The sequence below is a fragment of the Amphimedon queenslandica genome, unplaced genomic scaffold, assembly GCF_000090795.2.
Source record: "Amphimedon queenslandica unplaced genomic scaffold, v1.1 AMPQUscaffold_12750, whole genome shotgun sequence".
NCBI lineage: Eukaryota > Metazoa > Porifera > Demospongiae > Haplosclerida > Niphatidae > Amphimedon > Amphimedon queenslandica.
Window position 1 is genome coordinate 10735 of NW_003547014.1, and position 20335 is coordinate 31069.

The 20335-nt window shown below is 32.8% G+C and overlaps 1 protein-coding gene across 1 annotated transcript; it reads right to left on the minus strand.

The window, feature by feature from the left end:
• Positions 1-12588: 12588 nt before the first annotated feature.
• LOC109586900 (uncharacterized) lies at positions 12589-20227 on the minus strand. Its single transcript, XM_020003131.1, has 7 exons — positions 20049-20227; positions 15168-15240; positions 14991-15081; positions 14405-14478; positions 13587-14357; positions 13110-13178; positions 12589-13064 (listed from the first exon to the last, which is right to left on the minus strand). The coding sequence occupies exons 2-7, from the start codon at positions 15238-15240 to the stop codon at positions 12589-12591; spliced, it is 1554 nt and encodes a 517-aa protein (XP_019858690.1). The 5' UTR covers positions 20049-20227.
• Positions 20228-20335: the final 108 nt, after the last annotated feature.

Sequence of the window (20335 nt, forward strand, 5' to 3'; positions counted from 1 at the left end):
ATCATTCTTCATTGTCATAGCTGTAGATGTACGAAGCAAGTCCTTAGCCAATATTTTAAGATCCTCAGTTGATGTTTCAGGGCGATAGAGACTGATCGCACGATTGGTTTTAGCAGCATCTAGAGCATGATTAGTAATAGCTACAAAAGATACTTCTCTTTTGTCTAAATGATAATGTAAAACTTTAAGTGACTCATGACGTTCCTCAGGTAGACCTGCTTCATCCATAAAAACAACACAATAGGTGGGAACATTAGAACTGGCAAACACCCTTTGGCGCTGAATTGCCTGCTTAAAAATATTTTCAACCTCAACTGAATTAGTGTGTTTCGAACATTGATAAAAAAATGGCTGTAAGGCATGGAAAGCATTTACATTCTTCAAGTCTTCATTCTTAGAGGATTTTCCTTTGAAGGTGCTACTAACTAAATTAAATGATAGTGTTTTTGATGTTCCTGGCTCTCCAATGATAATAAGAGGAGTGTGTGTTTGACAGCAAGCTATATTGGCAAATATGTTCTCCTTCAAAGCTCTAGTTTTGGCTATTCCAGGAGGTAGATTCATTCTATCTATGTACCATTCTAATTCATCATTGAAAGCTATAGTAAAGTTACATTGAACTAGCAGGTCTCTACATTGAATGTCCAGAAATTCAGCATAACTTTCTCTGTCCAATTCTTGTAGCCTCAAATAGTATACTAAGCCCAGTGATACTAGTAATGCTCGTACTTGTTGTTCTTCAGTAGTTGTATAGCGTTGGAAGGCTTTGTATGTACCAAATAACCACTTGTAGAAATCAAATACTCGTTGAATATCTCTTTGACTAACACAACTTCTAGAACACTTCTTGGCTTCCATTACATGAACTCCTTTATTTGTCAACATTCTATTAGCATATAACCTCATTCTAATTTGGCTTTCAACAATGAAATAAGTTAATTGACCAGAAGTAAAAGCTTCAGGTTGATCTTTAGTATAATCATTCATTTTAGCAGTGATGTATTCTGCTTCTTGAACATCATTTAATGCTCCATAGTCCCATTTTAGATAATCAATTGTAGGATGAAGCTCACGAACATAATAACTTGGCTTAATCCAAACATTCTTTACATTTTGTAAATGAATTGTACTGTCTCCACGTAAAGGATTACAAGCAGCTATGATAAATACATTGTCTAATATTGCCTAATATAATGATAATAATATTAGATTATAAATCTAGTAACAATATCAAACCTCTCCATCAATGGTCCTATCAATTATAATTTCTTTGAAAAGTCCCATACAAGAAGATGTATTGATTTCATCAAGATAAGCCTGATAACAAAAATGAGTGCTAATTTTATGCTAATTTTAGAGCATAGTCATAGTATAACATTTTTTGTCATAATGTACATTCTATTGCTATAAAAATTCAAAAAGAAAAGGCAAAAAGTGTAAAGCACAACCTTTTCAATTTTTTTTGAAATAGTGCTTTAAACTTTTATAGCATAAAAAGTTTTTGTTAATTTCTACCAATGTTAATTTTTGATTTTTTTTACAAATGCTCAAAAATTGAGCCAAAAACCATCATTGCTTTTATTGTAATAGTAATACAACTTATGTTGTGTAGAAAGTATGAACTGATTTGAATCAAAATTGGATTTATGAATTTTTAAAGTTGCTCAAAAATTGGACCTATATCCCTATGTACATGGTTTTAGGCCAACATTCACCAAAATTTAAAAAAAGAATTTTTAATCTTTTTTATACAAATGCATGTACATGTACATCTATTAATGTTGCGTAAAAAGTTTGAGATAATTCTGATCAAAATTAGATTTTCTATAAATTTTTAAAGTTGCTCAAAAATCTGGTCAAAGTCCCTGTACATGAGACTTTACATGTCCCATGTACATGGTCTTGGGTCAAAATTTTGCCAAAATTTAAAAATATAGAATTTTACATTTTAATATTTTTTCTAATAAAGATACATGTACTTATGCTTATGTTGCATAGAAAGTTTTGAGCTGGCATGTACATCTACTCAAGTTGCATAAAAATTTTGAGTTGATTCCTTTAAGTTGCTCAAAATCACAAGGCATTAAACCAAAATTTTATCAAAAATTGCTAGGAGAGAATTTTTGCTAGTCATATACATACAATTGTATATAAGTGAAACTAGTTTACGCATAAAATTTACTATTTGTTTGTGATAGATAAAAAATGAAAATAATTAAATATGGTTCACAAAATATAGTAATTGAAAAATAATCTTACTGTAACTTGAGGGATTCGAGATTTATTTTCAAAGCAAATACAGATTCGTTTTGCTTGTTCATTGACTCGTTTAAAGAAACTGGTGATGTCATGAGTTTTGAGTCCTTAAAAAATTGAATTTTGTTATATTTAATGTGCATATAACCAAACCTGCATGAACATCTAACTTATGAAATGTTGATACTTCTGCTGTAGCAAATCCATTCAAGAGCTTCAATAAATCCTAAAAGTAATAAAATTTATGATAAAACATGGTAAGGATACTTTGGTGTCAATATCATCATCTGAACTCTTGGCAATTCTCCAAAACTCCTCTTTTGTATCATATCTAGGTAAAAGAACTGATATGGATGGGGTTTTTTTTAATTCTAATCCAATCTTCCTTAATTTTGAAACAATTCCTTTTAACTCAGCTGCTTCAGTACTCCCTCCAGCAGTTGATATTTCTTCATTTTCAACAAAATCTTTAACTTGAGATAACTGCTGTTGTAGTGACATATTAAGCCTGCTTTGCCCTTTAGAGAAACAAAAGTGAATAAATATGTTTAATATAATGAACAATTTTTACTTTTATCATAAGTTAGTATTTTCTTAAGTCTTTGCTCAAAACCTTTAAGCTCAGTTTCATAACTATAATTCCAAAGTTTAGACAACATTCTTAACAGTGCAGTTTTTCCAACTCCAGTTTCTCCCTCAATAATAACTGGCATGCCACATTCTCTCCTTTCATGAATATTAATCATTTTTAGTGCAAAATCCAGTGTTAAGACATAGTTGCTGTCATCAATCAGCTTCAGTGTTTTATATTGAGTTTTTTCATTTGGTGAACCTTTCTCATTAGGTATATAAATGACTTCTGTCACTTCAGAAAGGGGAAGAGTAAGAGCTCTAGCCAAATATTCATCTAATGTTTTTCTTTCATAAAATTCCCTAGTAAAAATATAAATCAAATTAAAATGAAATAAAGATAATATTTACCCTTGAGGTAGAATTTTTACTCCAATATTAGTAAATGATTCTCTTTCTTCGGAAGATATTTGATCAGGATATAATGTAATTAACCCAATGCTGCCAACACCTTCATAAATTAACTACAAAATGCAATTCATCAGAATAGTGTTAAAATAATTATACATGTACTAACTTGTTGATGGGCTTGTAAAGACCAATCTTCTTTAGTAGATGGGTCACAAAATTGAGGAACTTCATTCAACATTGCATTCATCAAAGTAGAGCCAAGCTTTGTTGTATCACTTCCATCAAAACCTAATCCTGGATTGTAGTTATACCCAGGTAAATTATCAAGAAATTGGCACCGCCTTTTTATGTATCTATTAATGGTCATAACAATTTCAAAGCTGTTTATAGTTTACTTGATAAAGAGCTTTTGGCTTATTTTACGCTCTGCTATATAATCTGGCATATATTTATACAACAATGACAAGCATTCCTTTGGATCATCAAAATCAGCCTCAGTACTGAACTTAACTGGAATTTGAATGAGATCTGGTAAAGTAAAATGTTATAGATAGTTATATAACTAAATCTATTGCTCAAATTTTACCATTGAATAGTCTATTAATTCCTTCCCTCGTTCCTGGATTCTCTTGTTCATTTTTATATGCCTTTAAATATTTGCAAACAAGCTGTACATCGTCATCAATTTCATAATGTGAGCTAGAATCAATATGATGTGGTGTACCAACAAAAGTAAAAGTTGGCAGGAGTTCTCTGAAAGTTTCTAAATTGCTTTCGGGATCATTATATATTGATGGCACCTAATATACATTACTTTTATTGTACATGATCAAGTTAATAGTAGCATACTTCTACAAAAATTTTCCAATTTTGTGTTAATGGGACCGAGAATGATGCTCCAGTGTGTGAATCTTGTACATAACCCAAAACAAGAAAATCAAACATAAACCATCCAATATTATTCATCAATGTTTCAAACTCCTTCCTCTCTTCCTCTGCTACGTTTTTCTAAAACAAAAGTGACATAATGTTAATACATACATATAATAACTTACTCCTGGAGGTAGGAGGGTAAAATTGAAAAAAATAGAACAATCCTTCTCATCATACAGCAGTTTTAATTTATCAATAACTTTTTCTACGGAAAACATCTCATTAACAGCAATGACAATATTATTAGCAGTAAGTTGACTCCTAATATAATGAGTTTTTCCATTTCCTATAGGAAAGTACTGTAAATGCTATACATTAGGTACTGTAAACTGCCGTTATTAATTGATATTATGCTTCAAGTATTACCTTGCAAACCATAAACTAATTGTGCTTGGCTCTCAAAAGATATGGCAACCTTTTGGAGATTTTCTTCATTTTTTACAACACTGTTGATGTATGGAGCATTATGAAGAAGAGAAGCTGAAGTTTCTATGAAGTGCAGTGTTGATTGTGCATGTGTATCACATTTTAACATCTTATCATAAAACTCCATATAATACTGTATCAAAAACTAAAATTGATAATAAAAAAAAATATAAATTAGTAAGTCATACCTCCTGTAACTTTGAATTGAGTTGATCAACTTGAAGAAAGTAATAATGTTGAGGAAAAAATTCAATTCTCTGAAAAAATAGTTGAATATCACTTAACGTTGTTCCAGAGTGACATCTCAATAACTCATAACATTTAGGAAAACGACCATTAATGGAATAAAGGCATCTAATGAGATGATTTGCAGTAAACTTTTGACACTGGTGGAGAACAGCAAAGCTGTGAAAGTCCCTCCTAATAGGTTTAGACTCAAAAACTACAGATTGAAATACTTTATCAAGATATATGCCAACAACTTCTGTTGGTGACATAGGAGCACTGATAAATTCAATAGCAGCTTCCTGTAATATAAATAGTAAACATTATTAGTATTAATACAGTGCTTACAAAATGCTTCATATAGCCTGACTGTGATTCAGACATGAGAAACCGAAGTTGCTTAAAAATTTTGGTAGCAATATCAAGTTTGCTTTGCTCTTTGGATGATTTTAAAAGCTTATATAATTCAATGATCCCATGATTGGATAAAAATGACAACCACTTATACTGAACTCGATTTGCAGCAGCAAAATCAGACATTTCCTTTGCTTTTTGTTCAGTTTTTATCACCTAAAACAAATAAGTACAAAAAAATTATATTAGATATTAGCAGCAAATATACCTCAAGTTCCACATGCTCCAGTGACACAGAGCATTCCAAATAATGGCAATATTTTTCATGGTAATCCAAATGACCCATTTCATGTAGAGACTCTAATGCCTTTTGTAACCTGGCTACCAGCTATAAATATTCAAAAGTTATAATTATAAACTATAAATATAATGTTTAGATTCACCTCGTTCAATCTTATAAAACTCGAAACATTAGCATTTCTATCATTTAGTTTTACAAAGCCAAGCCTGCGAATAAAATCTTGAACTTCTGTATTATTCCAGGTGATAACATGTGCGGTTTGTTGATCAGATGATAAACTTGACATATCTGAGGATTCTTTGGCTTCAAGTCTAAATTGTAAAGCTATCTTGTCATCATGTGGATTTTCAACAAAGACTCTGATATGAAATTCCCCATTAGAAGTAATGCTTGTAAGTTCATCATTAGTATTTGTAACAGTATCACCCTACATGTCAATCATACATGAAATATGCACAAAAGTTATATTTACAATCAAACTTACTTCAGCTTTAGAGAACCACATTCTTATTAAGTCAATGTTACTATTGACAGTTTTCAATTGTGATAAACATTTATCATGATTTAATTTTGACACTTCATCGATGAGTTCTTGAAAACTAAGATCTGGTTTGTTTAGTGGAACCAGAAGATAGTAGACAGCATAAAGTGGATTTAAAATTCCGGCATTATATTCATCATGCTGACGTGCTTGTGTTACTAGATCAAATAGTTCTAGGAAGCGATCCTTTCCTTTTCCACGAAAGTTATTTTCAATCATAAAGTCTCTTAACTCTTTTGTTTGTGTAGAAAGTGGTCGAAAAAGTTTCAAAAAGGTAGTATTCTCATTTACAATACCAAGAAGCTGCTGTATTCTTTGAAAAATTTCACAGAGTGTGGAAATAGTCTCATGCTGCCAGGATTCTTTTGCCTGTACCATTTCCCTCAATTCTTTAAAATGATCGTCTCCCATGCACTTGTGTAATTCAAACTCAAGACAGAAGTCGTGCAATGCATCAATATGCTCAGCAATTTGATGAAGAAGAAAGACATTCTTAAAACTCTGTACTGTATCACAAGAAGAATTGTTTTGGAAATCTTTGCAATTAGTTATGACATTTATTTCTATGGTTATGTCCATTCCTTTACCAAAACAATCAGCAATACTGGCAATTTCAGAATATACTGCAGCACCAGTCAAAATATTAAAGAATTTCTGTTTTACTGATTCTAAAATTACTGCAAATTTTTGTATTGAAACTTCTAAATGCTCTAAACTTTCCACATCATCCAATAATTCTCTTCTGACAAACAAGTGAAAAATTTGGCTTTCATTTAAATGAAAATGTTCAAGAAAATGCAGGAAAGGTTCAATAGGTTCCAAAAAAGCCTCTAGCTTTTTGCATAAATCAACTATTTCCTTTAACTTTAGCGACTCTTTCACAAAAAGGTAAACTATATGTTCTTTTTGAGGTGGTAACCTTTGCACAGGAACACCGTGAGGCCTTTCATGAGGAAAATAAAAGGACTTGCTGATAGCTAAACTTAAATCCCCAGGTATCACCACTTTATAGGCATCTAAAATTTCATGTAAGCTTACCCTATAAAAATACAAATTTGTATTCAATAGATCGTATTTTGACTTAATACCAGACTTACCAATTTTTTCGTGGATGTATTTTAACTAATGACTGAGATATTTTTTCATGACAGCTAATAAATTCTTGCTTGGCTCTTTCCAATGTTTTTATATCAACAACTTCATTTTTAAATCCAAAATTGTGAGCAATTCTTCTGTCATTAGCATTTTTTTGTACTAATTTAAGAATGTCATCAAAAGTAATATTTTTATCACTGACGTGTAATCTCCAAACATTTAAACGTTTTTTAAGCTCTTCAATTAAGCTGAGGTAGGCTTCAATGTCAGGATTGGATCTTTTTGCCTCAAGCACTGAATGCAAGCTTTGATATATTTCATAAAACTCATTCAGGATACTGGAATCATCAAATGAATGAGATTTCATTTTGCTACTTAGGCCACCAATAATTTGCCAATAAAATCTTGAAGGGTAATTCATTACATCTGAATCATGTTTCATACACTCTACCACTTTTTTTGTAGAGCATTTTAGCATTAAAAGCCATTGGCTATCAATCTTTTCAAATGGCAAGTGATATAGAGTTAGTTCCTATTGATACATAATTTTACTTACTATATCAAATTCTGCCTACCTCAGCAACAATATCCAAAGCAATTCTGTTAAACTTGTTCACTGATTTAAGTGCTATCTAAACATAATGATTTAATTTATATATACTTGGACATAAATAACTTACTACAATTTTGTCAAATGTATTTTGTCTAGAAAAGTTAATACTTTTTCTATTTTGTGAAACATAATTTTTTAAAAAATTTGTAAAAATTTGGACTCTTTTAACGTCATCATCAGAGTTCCCTCTAAGAAGATGTTTTACATCCAACTGAATAAGTTCAACAACATAATCTTCAGCTTTTCCTTTTTTTGAAAATGACTTTGCAATTGGTATCAGCAAAAAATCAATCAAAAAACAATGAGCAAATGCACCTCGAAAGCTGCACAAAGAAATATTTCTAAATCAAAATAGTTTATTTATTTTACCATTCAGAAAAATGAGATAGAGTTTTATCATGGGAGAGCACAGAGTTACTTTCTAAACGCTTCGTGTAAGTTTTAAAAAAACTATTTACACTCTACAGATTGATTACAATAAAGATACAGAGTTATATAATTATACCACTACCTCAAAAGACCACAGGTTTCCACTGCAAGTTTTTGAAAGAGCTGTAAAATATGATAATGACATAACAGCAAAGCAGCTTTTTCCTTTGTTTTGTACCTATATGTTAGTACTAAAATGCAAATAAGACTATTTCCATATACCTCTGACAAAAACAAAGCCCATAATGAAAAGCAGGATTTAAAAATATGCTCGTAACTAACAATTTCCTTCACAATTGGTAATGAATTCTTTTCATCTTTAATGTTCCAAAAATTGAAAAGAAATTTTATCCATTCCTTTACTTCTTCTTCATATACCAAATTTGATGGTGCAAATACACTATGAAAAGATTCTACAAAATCATTCAGGTAGGAGAACCCCTATTGAAAGTATAATAGATACAAGTACTAAATTTTAAACTTACCTCTTGTACTATATGAAAATCAGATTTCTTTTTTCCAACAGATGAATCTTTATAGTTACCAGATGATTTTCTAAAACGTTGTGTATGAATTGATAAGGGTAAGTGGCATAAAATTTTAACAAAATCTTCAGGTTCTTTTATCCAATTTTTCATGTGTATGACAAAAATTCTAACACAGAAGACTAATTAAATAATGCTTTAAATCATTTTGTTACCTTAATTCACGAAATAAAATTAACATGTTGCTTTCACAAAGCATATGTTCCAGACCTCCCGAGCCAATGAAAGTGTCTTCATTAGGTAAATTAAACATTACTTTTTTAGCATTGAAAGACTCTGTCAATGTTGCGATTACTTTTTGTGTGAGACTACCTACACATGCCTGCATAAAGTAATACAGTCAGTTAATTTAATAGTAATATCCTCAAATGCTATTAAAGTACCCCTGTAAATTTTCTGATAATAATTAATTTTTTAATTAATGCTACCAATTTTACCAAAATAGATTATGAATTTTCACAAAACCAATTCTATTAGCCATTTGCCAGAATTTATTTAAACTTTTATGTGTATTACTCAGTGGTGCACACCCATAAATTTGCCATACCAGCTATGGTATAGACCAGTTGGCGCTAAGAATATATACTCATAGAATTTTAAGTATATTCATTGCGATGCCATAAATAAAGTAAATTTTTCCTATTGCCATTTTGATCATAGTTTACTAAGAGTAGAATGGGAGAAAGCAATATCTTTGCTTCTATAGGTCCTAGTGGCACTTATTAAAGTTCATGAGCCCACTACAGACACTTGATGATGGTCAGTAAGCAGTAGCAAGATTGCTATAACAAATAAATACAGCAGTTTTTGGAGAATAAGCTCATTTCACGATTGCTCCATAAACAACCATTGAAACTAGGACTCCAAAATAATGGCAGAAAAATTTTACTTTAATTACAGTATCACGATGAATATACTTAAAATTCTACAAATATGCTTAGTGCCAACTGGTCTATTGTGCAGTTGCTTGATGGCTACATTTAGAACCCTCATTAGTGGCTAATATAAAAGGGAATTCACTGAGGGGCGTATCCAAGGGGGGGAGGGCTGAGGGGACTTGAGCACCCCCCTCATGGCTGGGCTCAGAAAAAATTACTGAAGTCCTGGACTCTTGCATCACTATCAAGCCTCTTAACAAAGTTATCTAGCCACCTGATCATAATTTCAGCAGCTCCCAGTGCTTTAAAGAGTAATCAGAAGTACCAGTATACTTGAAATTATCTTGACCCCACCCATAATTTACAAAAATGAAGAAAAATGCCATTTTACTGCCTTAAATGGGGTGTGGCCAAAATTGCAGTATGCTTCATGCATCCTCGGCACCCCCCCTTTCTAAATTTTTAGATATGCCCCTGGAAATATGCATAGGTTTAGTTTAAATATCACACAGGCAGAAATATTTGTAGAGAACTAAGTTTATGAGTTTACAAATACATTTAAAATTCAATTGACAAATAATGGAATTTATGCATGATCCGAGCTCTTGCACAGATGTAATCAATGGGGGGGGGGGTGCAGCTAAATTTGCTAGCATGTTGGGTTGCAAGAATACACATGGTGGAATGGAGAGAATAGAAAAAGTCTCAATAAATCTGCAGTTAAAATTCCTGACTAAAGAAAGGTAGGAATAAAGGTATTGAGTGAACCTGTTATTTCTTAGATAAAAAATGCCAGTTAATTTCCATACCACAATATGTTGTGTGTACATCTTGCCATTATGTACTCTTGTTGCCACCCAACACATTTCATTTACTCTAATATTTATGCCCAACATAACGGCAAATTTAGCCACACCCCTCCCTTGTTAATTACATATGTGCAAGAGCTCTTATTAACTGTCAAACTGCAAAAACATCATGTAGAGTAAGTCGGGCTATTCCGTTCCTCTGTATAAAGGAATGAGAAATTTGTGTGCAGCATGGTGTCAAGGGTCAGAGTAGTCCTACTTTTTCTATCATAGCTTTCTAACTGTAGCAGATACAGAACTGAGAGCAAAACAGATCGATTCTTTTTTACAGTACCAAACAACAGCTTGATTTTAATGATGAATAAATAAAATAGGCTTAGTAGAACACAATGATGGTTAACTTAAAATGAGTGAATAAAAGCAAGAAGAAATGAATTATTACTTTGTGAATATCTAATTAGATCATAGTGCTGTAATGGATCACCATGGGATAACAATAACTAATGTGCTAGACATATCTCATAGAGGCAGACTTCCTCAGCAGGTGTTAACATCTGAAGAGACTAACGAATCACTGACCAATGAGAGAAGGGGAGCTGAGTGCTGAGTATGGGATGTATGATGGATATATATATGTGTGATTGTTGTGGTTGTGTTGTGGTTTGTTTTTGAGTAAAATATCTTTTTAAAACTAAAGACCACTCAGCGTTATCTTCTGTCGGTGATCCTTGACAAGTGCAAAAACCGGTCAGAATAGCCCCAAGTTACACTATAATGATATTGCAAAAATCCTCTCTGCAAAATTTTTATGCTAGATTTATATGGTAGTACTAGTAGATTCTTTGATTTTTTTCTCTCTAATAACTGACAATAGATGTCCTTTTATGCCAAAATTATGTCATGTGACATGTCACAATCAGTATACAGAAATTTACACAACATATATGGGCAGTATTTTGTGGCCCAAATACGGGTCATTATAAATAATTACTGTGAGCTAAAACAAAATTGGCTACAGGAGATGGCTAGAGCTTGCTACCCTTCAATAGCCTAATCACACCAAGCAAAGCCTAGCTCAATCAACAGAATTGACCAGAGCAAATACGCTGTCATAAAGCAAAGCTTAAAGGTCATGAATTTTGCCTTTTGTCAGATAGACTACCCACACAATGGTGTATCAAGAAATTCATTGATGTGTTGGTATAGTACAGCCCATTGCAGTTTTAAGCTACATTAGACAACTTACAGACACAATGTACTCTTTCCATATTGACAGAGCATCAACATGACAACTTGGTAAATGTGAACAATTTTTAAACATTAGAGCTGTATGAACTGAGAATAGATAACAAATTAACATTGTAATGTAGTGTAGCTGCTTACTCCACTTAATCATGAAAGTTAAGAGAGGACAAAATTGGCTGTCATCCTTAGCATTAAATGTTTTTTGCTTAAAATCACGTACAATTGAAATAATATTTGTGTGCAGTAAATGAAATGCACTACATGTGCGGTTGCTTGGATTTCCAAAAATTTCAATATCAAAGTCTCCTCTGAAACAAACTCAATATAAATTTTAAATGATTCGCAATACTTACCTTTGACAAAATTCATTTACCACAGGGATAATTTCGTCTATATTCAAATGAAACAAATGCTGTTGAACATCTTTATAAAGTTCATCAATGGCCTTATCCTTATATCTGTGATGCAAAATATTTTATGATACAGAATGTGACAACATTCAATGGTTCTCTTAAAATTTGATTAATTTTTGTTATTATCAAAATTATTAATCCTAATGTGAATGCTGCACGAGTCATTGTTTCAGGTTATTTTATTTAAAACTTTTAAAACATACCTCCTTTTAAGATCAGAGACCAGGACTATTAAAAAAAGAAATTCTTGGTTAAAAACCTCATGGATATTTTCCCTTAGTTCATGTACAGCACTTAAGATGTTCTCACTATTCTGAAATTAAAAAATCGATACATACGCACATCAATCAAAATATACTTTTGCAAACTCTTTATCAGCAAATTCACTTGTTAGCAACTTGAATAAAAATATATTGCTAGTAACAAACTCATCTTTTTCTTTTGCAAACAAGTGACAACGTAAATGTTGTACAAGTTGATTTGGTTCTAAAATTAATCATTAAAATACAGCTGTAATTATGTTTGATATAAAATTAATATATAGTCACAAGTAAAAGGAAAAAGCATTTAAACACTTGCCATAATTTTGTCTCGGTTTGCCCTCCACTTCACTGTTGGTTAATGTAAATTCGCATCGACAGCCACTACCACTAGATTCCTCAATAAGATGGATTGCCTCATCACCATGTACAGAAGAAATAATATAAACTGGAATATTAACAATTACATTATCAAGTTCAAGCTGAAGATCTAATGTAAAGTTATCAGCAGAATTGATCAAAAGAAGAGCCACTATATGCTCATTTGGCTCATATATTTCATCAATAAAGTATTTAAGACCTTCTTGCCCTTTCTTTCTCAAGTCATGACAACGGACATGATCATTAGAGTTATTTTCAATGGTGCATATTTCAAATGTACTACCAATTAATGACTTCAATCTTTTACGTGGATTAACTTGAAAAGGTGCTTCAGCAATGTCAAAACGGTAGGTTTTTTTGTCAAAGTAAACAGTTAACCCTAAATAATCATACATAGTAATTATACTTAAAATTTTAAAAATACCATTTTTGAAAATTATAGGAAGCTTTTGTGTTTCGACTAGCGGTGCAATATGACAATATTCCTCTCCATCTATTAAAATAATACAATAGTCAGGAAAAACATGTATACAATTACAATCTTGTTAACTGAAATATAAATAGAACTTCCTGTGAAAAAATCTTCTAATTTTGCGATTTTTGAGAAATGCAAAAAAAATTAAAATTTTGCTCTCATGATTAGTCCAGGTGCATTAACAAAACAAAATCTGTAAGTCAGTAAGAGGGATTTTGCTGGCTATTTACAACAGTGGCTATTATTAACTATAATGTTACCAAAGAAAAACTGCAACTACTTAGGTTTCCTAGATTTAACTACGTTAATTTAATTTATTGACCTTTCATTTTTACAATTTGTACTGGACTAAAAAATTGCCAATTACTATACAAAGAATTTCACTTTGTGGGAACAGTTTTATGCCTAACTACTAAATTTTATTACCTGGAACAGAAAAATTTTCATCAGTATGATGACCAGGAGGAGGGAGAGGACTTTTATCATAATTTCCTACAACAGTAGGTTCAGGTAGAGGTAAATTGTCAGAAAGCAATTGAAGAGATTTTTCACCAGTAACAGTAGGTTGCGGAGGCACTGTTTCATTTTTAGGAGAATGAAGTGATTCTTCACTGGCCTTAGAAGGTTGTGGTCCTTCACCATTAGGAGAATGAAAAGACTCTTCTCTGGTAACAGGAAGTTGAGGTTCTGCTTTGCCATTGGTAGCAGAAGATGGAGATGCTCCAAAATTAGAAGAATAAAGTGACAAATCACTACTAGCAGAAAGTTGACATGCATCATCATTAGCAGATTTCTCACTGGCAACAGAAGGTTGTGGTGCTACTTTGTCATTAGTTGAATAAAGAGAGTCTTTTTTGGCAGCAGAAGGTGGAGTTGCATCAGCCATATTGGGAGATTTTTCACTGGCAACAGTAGGTTGTGGCACTTGATCAGTAAGAGATTGCAGAGATTTTTCACTGGTAAGAGTTGCTTCATCATTGAAAGAATGAAGTGGCTGTTTAGCAAGAGGTGCTTTATCATTAGAAGATTCTCCACTAGAAAAAGGATATGATAAAGATCCTTCACCATGAGGTGAATCTTTATTGACAAGAGGAGGTAGGAGTGCTTTGTTATTATAAGAATGAAGATCTTTATTTGCAGTATTTGCAGCAGGGAGAATTTGATCATCAGAAATAAAAGGTGGAAGAACTTCATGACCTATATAAACATAGCAAGCTCACACTTCATTTGTTGTAATTTATTACCTTTGGTATTTTCATCAACTGATGTCACTTTTAGACCATCGTGCTTGAATCCAAATGATGTGTCTGGAAGTTTACTAGAAACAAATCAATTTAATAACAAAGCAAAAATAAAGCATTACTGGGTCATGCAGTTTCTCATAAAAAATTTACGCTGGGTCTTGGTACTAATTATTAAGTACTACATGTAAAAGATACCCACTGCTAAAATTACCTTAGGGTGGGTATTAATTGCGCTCTTAAATTTTAGTGTTTTAAAGGGGACTCTGATTTAGCGAAATGTAATATTAGCGAAAATAGGAAGAAAATTAATGGTAAAACCCCCATTGAATAGCATAACACTACTCAAGAAGCCCAATCTATACATTTAAGAGCATAACACTCAAAAGGATCACCCTATCTACTGTTATTTTGTTACAGATCTTGCCTCTCTTGTGTACTTGTTTACACAAGTACATAATAACTATTATTAGCGGCTGGTTGAATTAGCGTTTTTAAGTACACTTGCTAAAAACGCTAAAATTAAGTGTCGCAATTAATACCCACCCTAAGGTAACTAGATACTTTTGCTTTACAAAATAATTTTTACCTTGCCAACTCATGCTTCTCATCAAGTGTATCAGTAGAATGAGAAAATGTAGAAGCTGGAGGATTAGCTGGAGGAGGCTGGCCAACATCATCTATTAAAGAACAATTAATAACAAATTCACACAATGCAACAAACAAAATTCAAGCAAACACCATTATTCAGTACTTCTGGCTATACCTTGATTATTACCAGTGCCTTCAAATGCTGCAGATTCATCTACTACATTCTTAAGATGAAATCCAAATGACATCTAAATATAAGGTAAAGATGAATATTGTGTTTTTGTTACTCATAAACAACACAAATACAATAATTTATTACAGGCTAATCTAAGTGAAATAAATTAGGTAAAATTACATGCATTGCTTGTGTACATGATGATTTATTTGAATTTTGTATAAGCTTTGCTTATTGGTAAAAAATTCTTTTGCAAATACAGTTTTGTAGCTCCATTCCAAAATTTTGTACCTATTTAGTACTGTCTTTATGTATGCCATAATACCGTAAGTGTAGAAATTTTTGAGGTACATCAATTTTTGCAGTTTTTGCAGGTACCAGCTAACTGCAAAAATTAATATTTTAACCCTTCGTGAACAGAACGCCCTCACACCCAAATCGTCCCAATTATAGTTAATAAAAATGGCACTGTACAAGTTCTTCAAGCGTGTGGACAAAAATGAGGACAAGATAGCAAAAGAAGACAAACCCAAGGAGAAATCACAAGCAGCTGGTGATGCTAAAGATCCAGAGAAGCAAAGTAGGAAATGAGGAGAGTCCATGTGCAATAATTATTACATCACATGACCTCACTGGCCTCTGATGATTATCCACAAAATTTTGTCCACATGAAATTTACAAAATAAAGCAACTAGCACAAAACCGCGAACATTTATTTTCTATACTTACGGTAATAGTGCATAATGATTAGTAAAAGTAGCTTAAGGCAAAAAAATGCTTTAGATCAAATGCTAAAAGGTAAGTTTAATCACTCAATAATATTAAGCTTGTAACAAAATACATGTCTAGTGTAGGCCCTATATATTCAGGCAGATCTGCAAAATCAACATTACCAAGAGTACTTTTGACATTACTTATCTCATGCACAAGCTGACAACCACCTGCAAGAGATGAAGCAGCAGCTGTGTGCTAACCAGTAACAATGTGATAATACCCACACAGTTTTATGTACAATAATTGGATTTGCCACCCCACTTAGCTTGTTTCATTTCAGCATGTACTAAGCAGCTGGGCTGTGGCATATTGCCCTTGCAAACATTATAGGCATAATAGGCTAGATACACTGCAGTTGTCATGTGACCCATTTTGGCAGTGTGTGTATGTCTGTGCTCACTTATGAAATGGAATTTATAATTGCAATGGCATCAAAATTCACAGATTAATTAAAACATGAACCATAATACAATAGATTCACACATAAATCAATTTCCATAATTTTTATGGCAAAAATGGCTAAAATAGTGTGGGACCAAGGAAAAAAATTTGGGGCGCATGGGCTTATAAAAACTTACATAGAGCCTTCATGGTAAGATGGGGCAGCACTTGGGTTACCAAAATTAAACTATTATATATAGTATTTTTTTCAGTTAACAATAACTAAAACTAAATACTAATTTCTCAGTTTTACAGAGATTAATTAAAACTAAAACTTAACTGAAGAAATGGTTACAATTAGCCTATGAGCCAGCTATTATGTTCATTAACATGTGTTTCTTAACTGATCAAAAAACTAAAGTATTTGATACCTCAATCACTTTAAATTGCATAATTATAACGAAAACTAAAAATTAATAGTTTTTCATACCAAAATAACTTAAATTACCTTTGCAAATGTGGAATAAAAATGAAATTACCTGACTGCCAAAAACGCCCTACCTTGGTTACATATAGTATCATAGTCTTACCCAACCACTTCACTATCTACTACACAAAATTTTTCAAATTCTTCTGATTAAAATTGTGATAATTAAAACAACAATTAATATCTTAAAATGACCACAATGAGTGGGGATGCTCCCTAAAAATTGCTTCCCTTTAAGGGTGCAGCACCACCACCCACGCACAATTTTTAATCTGTTGTCAAGGGAGCTGTTTTTTAGTCCCAAAGTACTTTAACAATCATAATGGAACCAGTACTAGTTACAAGACAGTAACTAAATTAGTTTGTTAGTTATAAAACTTAGAGCCTTTAACTCTTTAAGCTATGGCATCAAGGGCTAAAATACTAAATAATTTTCAAAAGCGAAAAACTCCTCTTACTTTCAATTTGAATAACAAGTTTTAACCAAACAAATTGATTAACACAAAGACATTTCTCTTTTTCTACTTGCAATGCCAATAATTTTAATTTTCTTATTGATCGACACCACATTTTACTATACTAGCTCTGTTTAATTGGAATATCTCCATGTTACTGTATGTGTAATTATGTAAAAAGGCTCTATTGCAAATTTGGTCTCATTCTGATGACCACAGGCAGAGTTTTTCAAAAGTTTGCATATTTCAAGCATGAAACACCAATTTTTAAATCTAAAGGCCTTTTCACACTGGCACAAGTAATGCGCATTGATGCACATTAATCGTGTTCACACTAGAGTGGTTTTGCATTAATGCGCATTGATGCGCATCACTCTCACTTCTGTATCAGCAAAGCGCATCAAAGCGTTTTGAAAACTGTGCCAGTGTGAAAAGGCCTTAACTTTGATTTTAAAGTTTTTTGCGAAGTCTCAAAATTTTTTGCTCCCTTTCCTAAAGGTATTTTATTAAATTAAAACCCATTTTTAGAGGAGAATAAAGAGTATAGGACACTTGTATGGCTTAAACATTCCTGCATAACATAATTATTGCTATAGGCAGCACCCTTAATGTAAAGGCCTTCATACACGAGGCAACTTGTTGCTAGCAACTAAGCAACATGTTGCTAAAAATAGAACATTTTTCCATTTCTGGCAACATGTTGCTTACAAGATCAAAGTAACCACAAATGTTGCTAGCAACATGTTGCCTGGTGTATGGAGGGCTTAAAGGTCACCTCACTGCATGTTGTTCTGAAGAGAGGGTGTTAAGGCCTTTTCACACTGGCACAGTTTTCAAAGTGCTTTGATGCGCTTTGCTGATACAGCTGAAATAATGCACATTGATCGTGTTCACACTGGCAGCTAAATTATGTATCATCTTGTGTTCTTGTTGCCATTGGTTTACATCGATCGAAGCTAGTGTTGTGCAGTACCCTATTTCTTGTTTTAGTTTTAGTTTTTTTGGCCTCGCCCAGCTTTGCGTAGGCGAGGACTAGGTACTCGGTTTGTCTGTCTGTCATTCATTCATTCTGTGTGCTAGATTTTGTCTTTGAGAATGTATATCTTTACAATCGCATGCTCTAAACCTGTGAGAGCTTCTCTTCTGTTAGGAAAAGTCTTACTTTACTGCTTCGAGATGTTTCGAGAATAGCTCTAGGTAGTACAAGCTTTTTAACTCACGAGAAAATGCCCAGCAATAGCGGTAGTACTCTGGATGTAAATGAGACTCTTTCCCAGTAGATCAAGACTATTTATTTATTTAATATGTGTGGGACTCTTTAAATCTTCCTTTTTGGTGAGTTATAGCTACTCGAATTTCATCCCGAGTAAAGTGCTGTAGCAGTAGTTCGCTAGTCCATGGCTAGTCTAAGGATCCTAAACTCTCTTAAGTCACTCAATCTATCTAGGCAACAGTATTTGTGCCATTATAACATCATATAGCGCTTAGAAGAAGAGAAAAAAACGTGAAGCTTCCCTCTCACATGGTCTTGCTGCATTAATGCCACGCCTCCAAGCAGGACCAAGCTGGGAGTTGGCCCTGCAGCTTGCCAGTTCTGCAAGCATGCAAGAGCTAGTGTAACTGCAGCTAGGAAGCTAGCTGTTATGATAATCCCTTGGCCTCAAAAGCACAATTTCTAATTTTTTTGCATAGCATGTTTTTGATAGATTGTGGCCACAACAATAGCTGTGGTTATGAAACCCATGATGTTTTTAAAATGAGAGTGCAATAAGTATAAATATACTGTATAAATAAGTGATAAATCTTGAGATGCTAATGGGAATTTATGAACACGTTTTACCAATTTTTGGGATTCTAGAGTCCCATCATACTTTTCACACTTGCTTAGTCCAGGCTGTCAGCACTTTTGATTTATATCATTTAAATATACTGGCTTAGGCTAGCTAAGCATAACACATCCCAAGCAGCTTTAGGGGCGAGGCCACGCACCTTTGGTGTCTCGTCTACCATGTACTCCATTTCTAGTTCCAGTTCTAGTTTTAGTTCTACCTGTACTCTATTTCTAGTTTTAGTTTTAGTTTTAGTTCTACCATGTACTCCATTTCTAGTTCCAGTTCTAGTTTTAGTTCTACCCGTACTCTATTTCTAGTTTTAGTTTTAGTTATTAAAAGGGTAGCATTTCAGTTCTAGTTTTAGTTTTAGTTATTAAAAGGGTAGCATTTTAGTTCTAGTTTTAGTTCCAGTATTTTAAATTATCAGATTCTAGTTTTAGTTCTAGTTTTGGTTTTTTGTATGAATGTAGTTCAGTTCTAGTTCTAGTTCTTGGAACTAGAACTAGGAAAAAATAGGTGTACTAAAATAGATTTAGTTCTAGTTCCGTTAGAACTAGCACAACACTAATCGAAGCGCATCACTTCACATCAATCCACCTCTGGAGGCGAAGTGAGAGTGATGCGCATCAATGCCCATTAATTCAAAACCACTCTAGTGTGAACACGATTAATGTGCATCAATGCACATTACTTGTGCCAGTGTGAAAAGGCCTTAATTATACTCGGTATAATTAGAGCTGTACAGTTGATGGAGCTAATGATTACTTTCTACAACCAAGACCCAAAATTATGCTGCCTAATTCTATCAGGGCATGCAGAGTTATTTTTAAGGTAGATACTGTCACTCAAGTGTACTGTACCTTGTAAAATTTACAAAGCAAAGGGGTGCATATCTAACAACAAATATATATTAGTTAATAGACAAGACTAATTAGTTAATAGTTTATCTTACTTTTATTGATTTTTTATCAACCAATGAGTCAGTTACTGTGTAGTGTAGACTATAAAGTACGAGTATCTATCTCTTGATCTATCTAGAGCATAGATATATTATAAATGTCCAGAGATATCCACGGAATGGTCTGGCTAGAGAAATACCCTAAGCTAAAAGAAGAGACGAGCCACCGATATCCAGAGAGAGAGTCAGAGAGAGACGTACAATAATTATTAATTTTATTCATTATGACTTGTCCCGGGGGCGCGACACGCCTAGATCTTATTTCCCTGTATTATGATTAT

Excerpts from the sequence above, each read along its gene's own strand:
- LOC109586900 (XM_020003131.1), bottom strand. The coding sequence starts at position 15,240 with ATGTCATTTGGATTTCATCTTAAGAATGTAGTAGATGAATCTGCAGCA. Across the intron at positions 14,479-14,990 it reads GAGAAGCATGAGTTGGCAAG|TAAACTTCCAGACACATCAT; the intron begins GTAAAAATTATT and ends ATTTGTTTCTAG. Across the intron at positions 13,179-13,586 it reads TGAAAATTTTTCTGTTCCAG|ATGGAGAGGAATATTGTCAT; the intron begins GTAATAAAATTT and ends TTATTTTAATAG.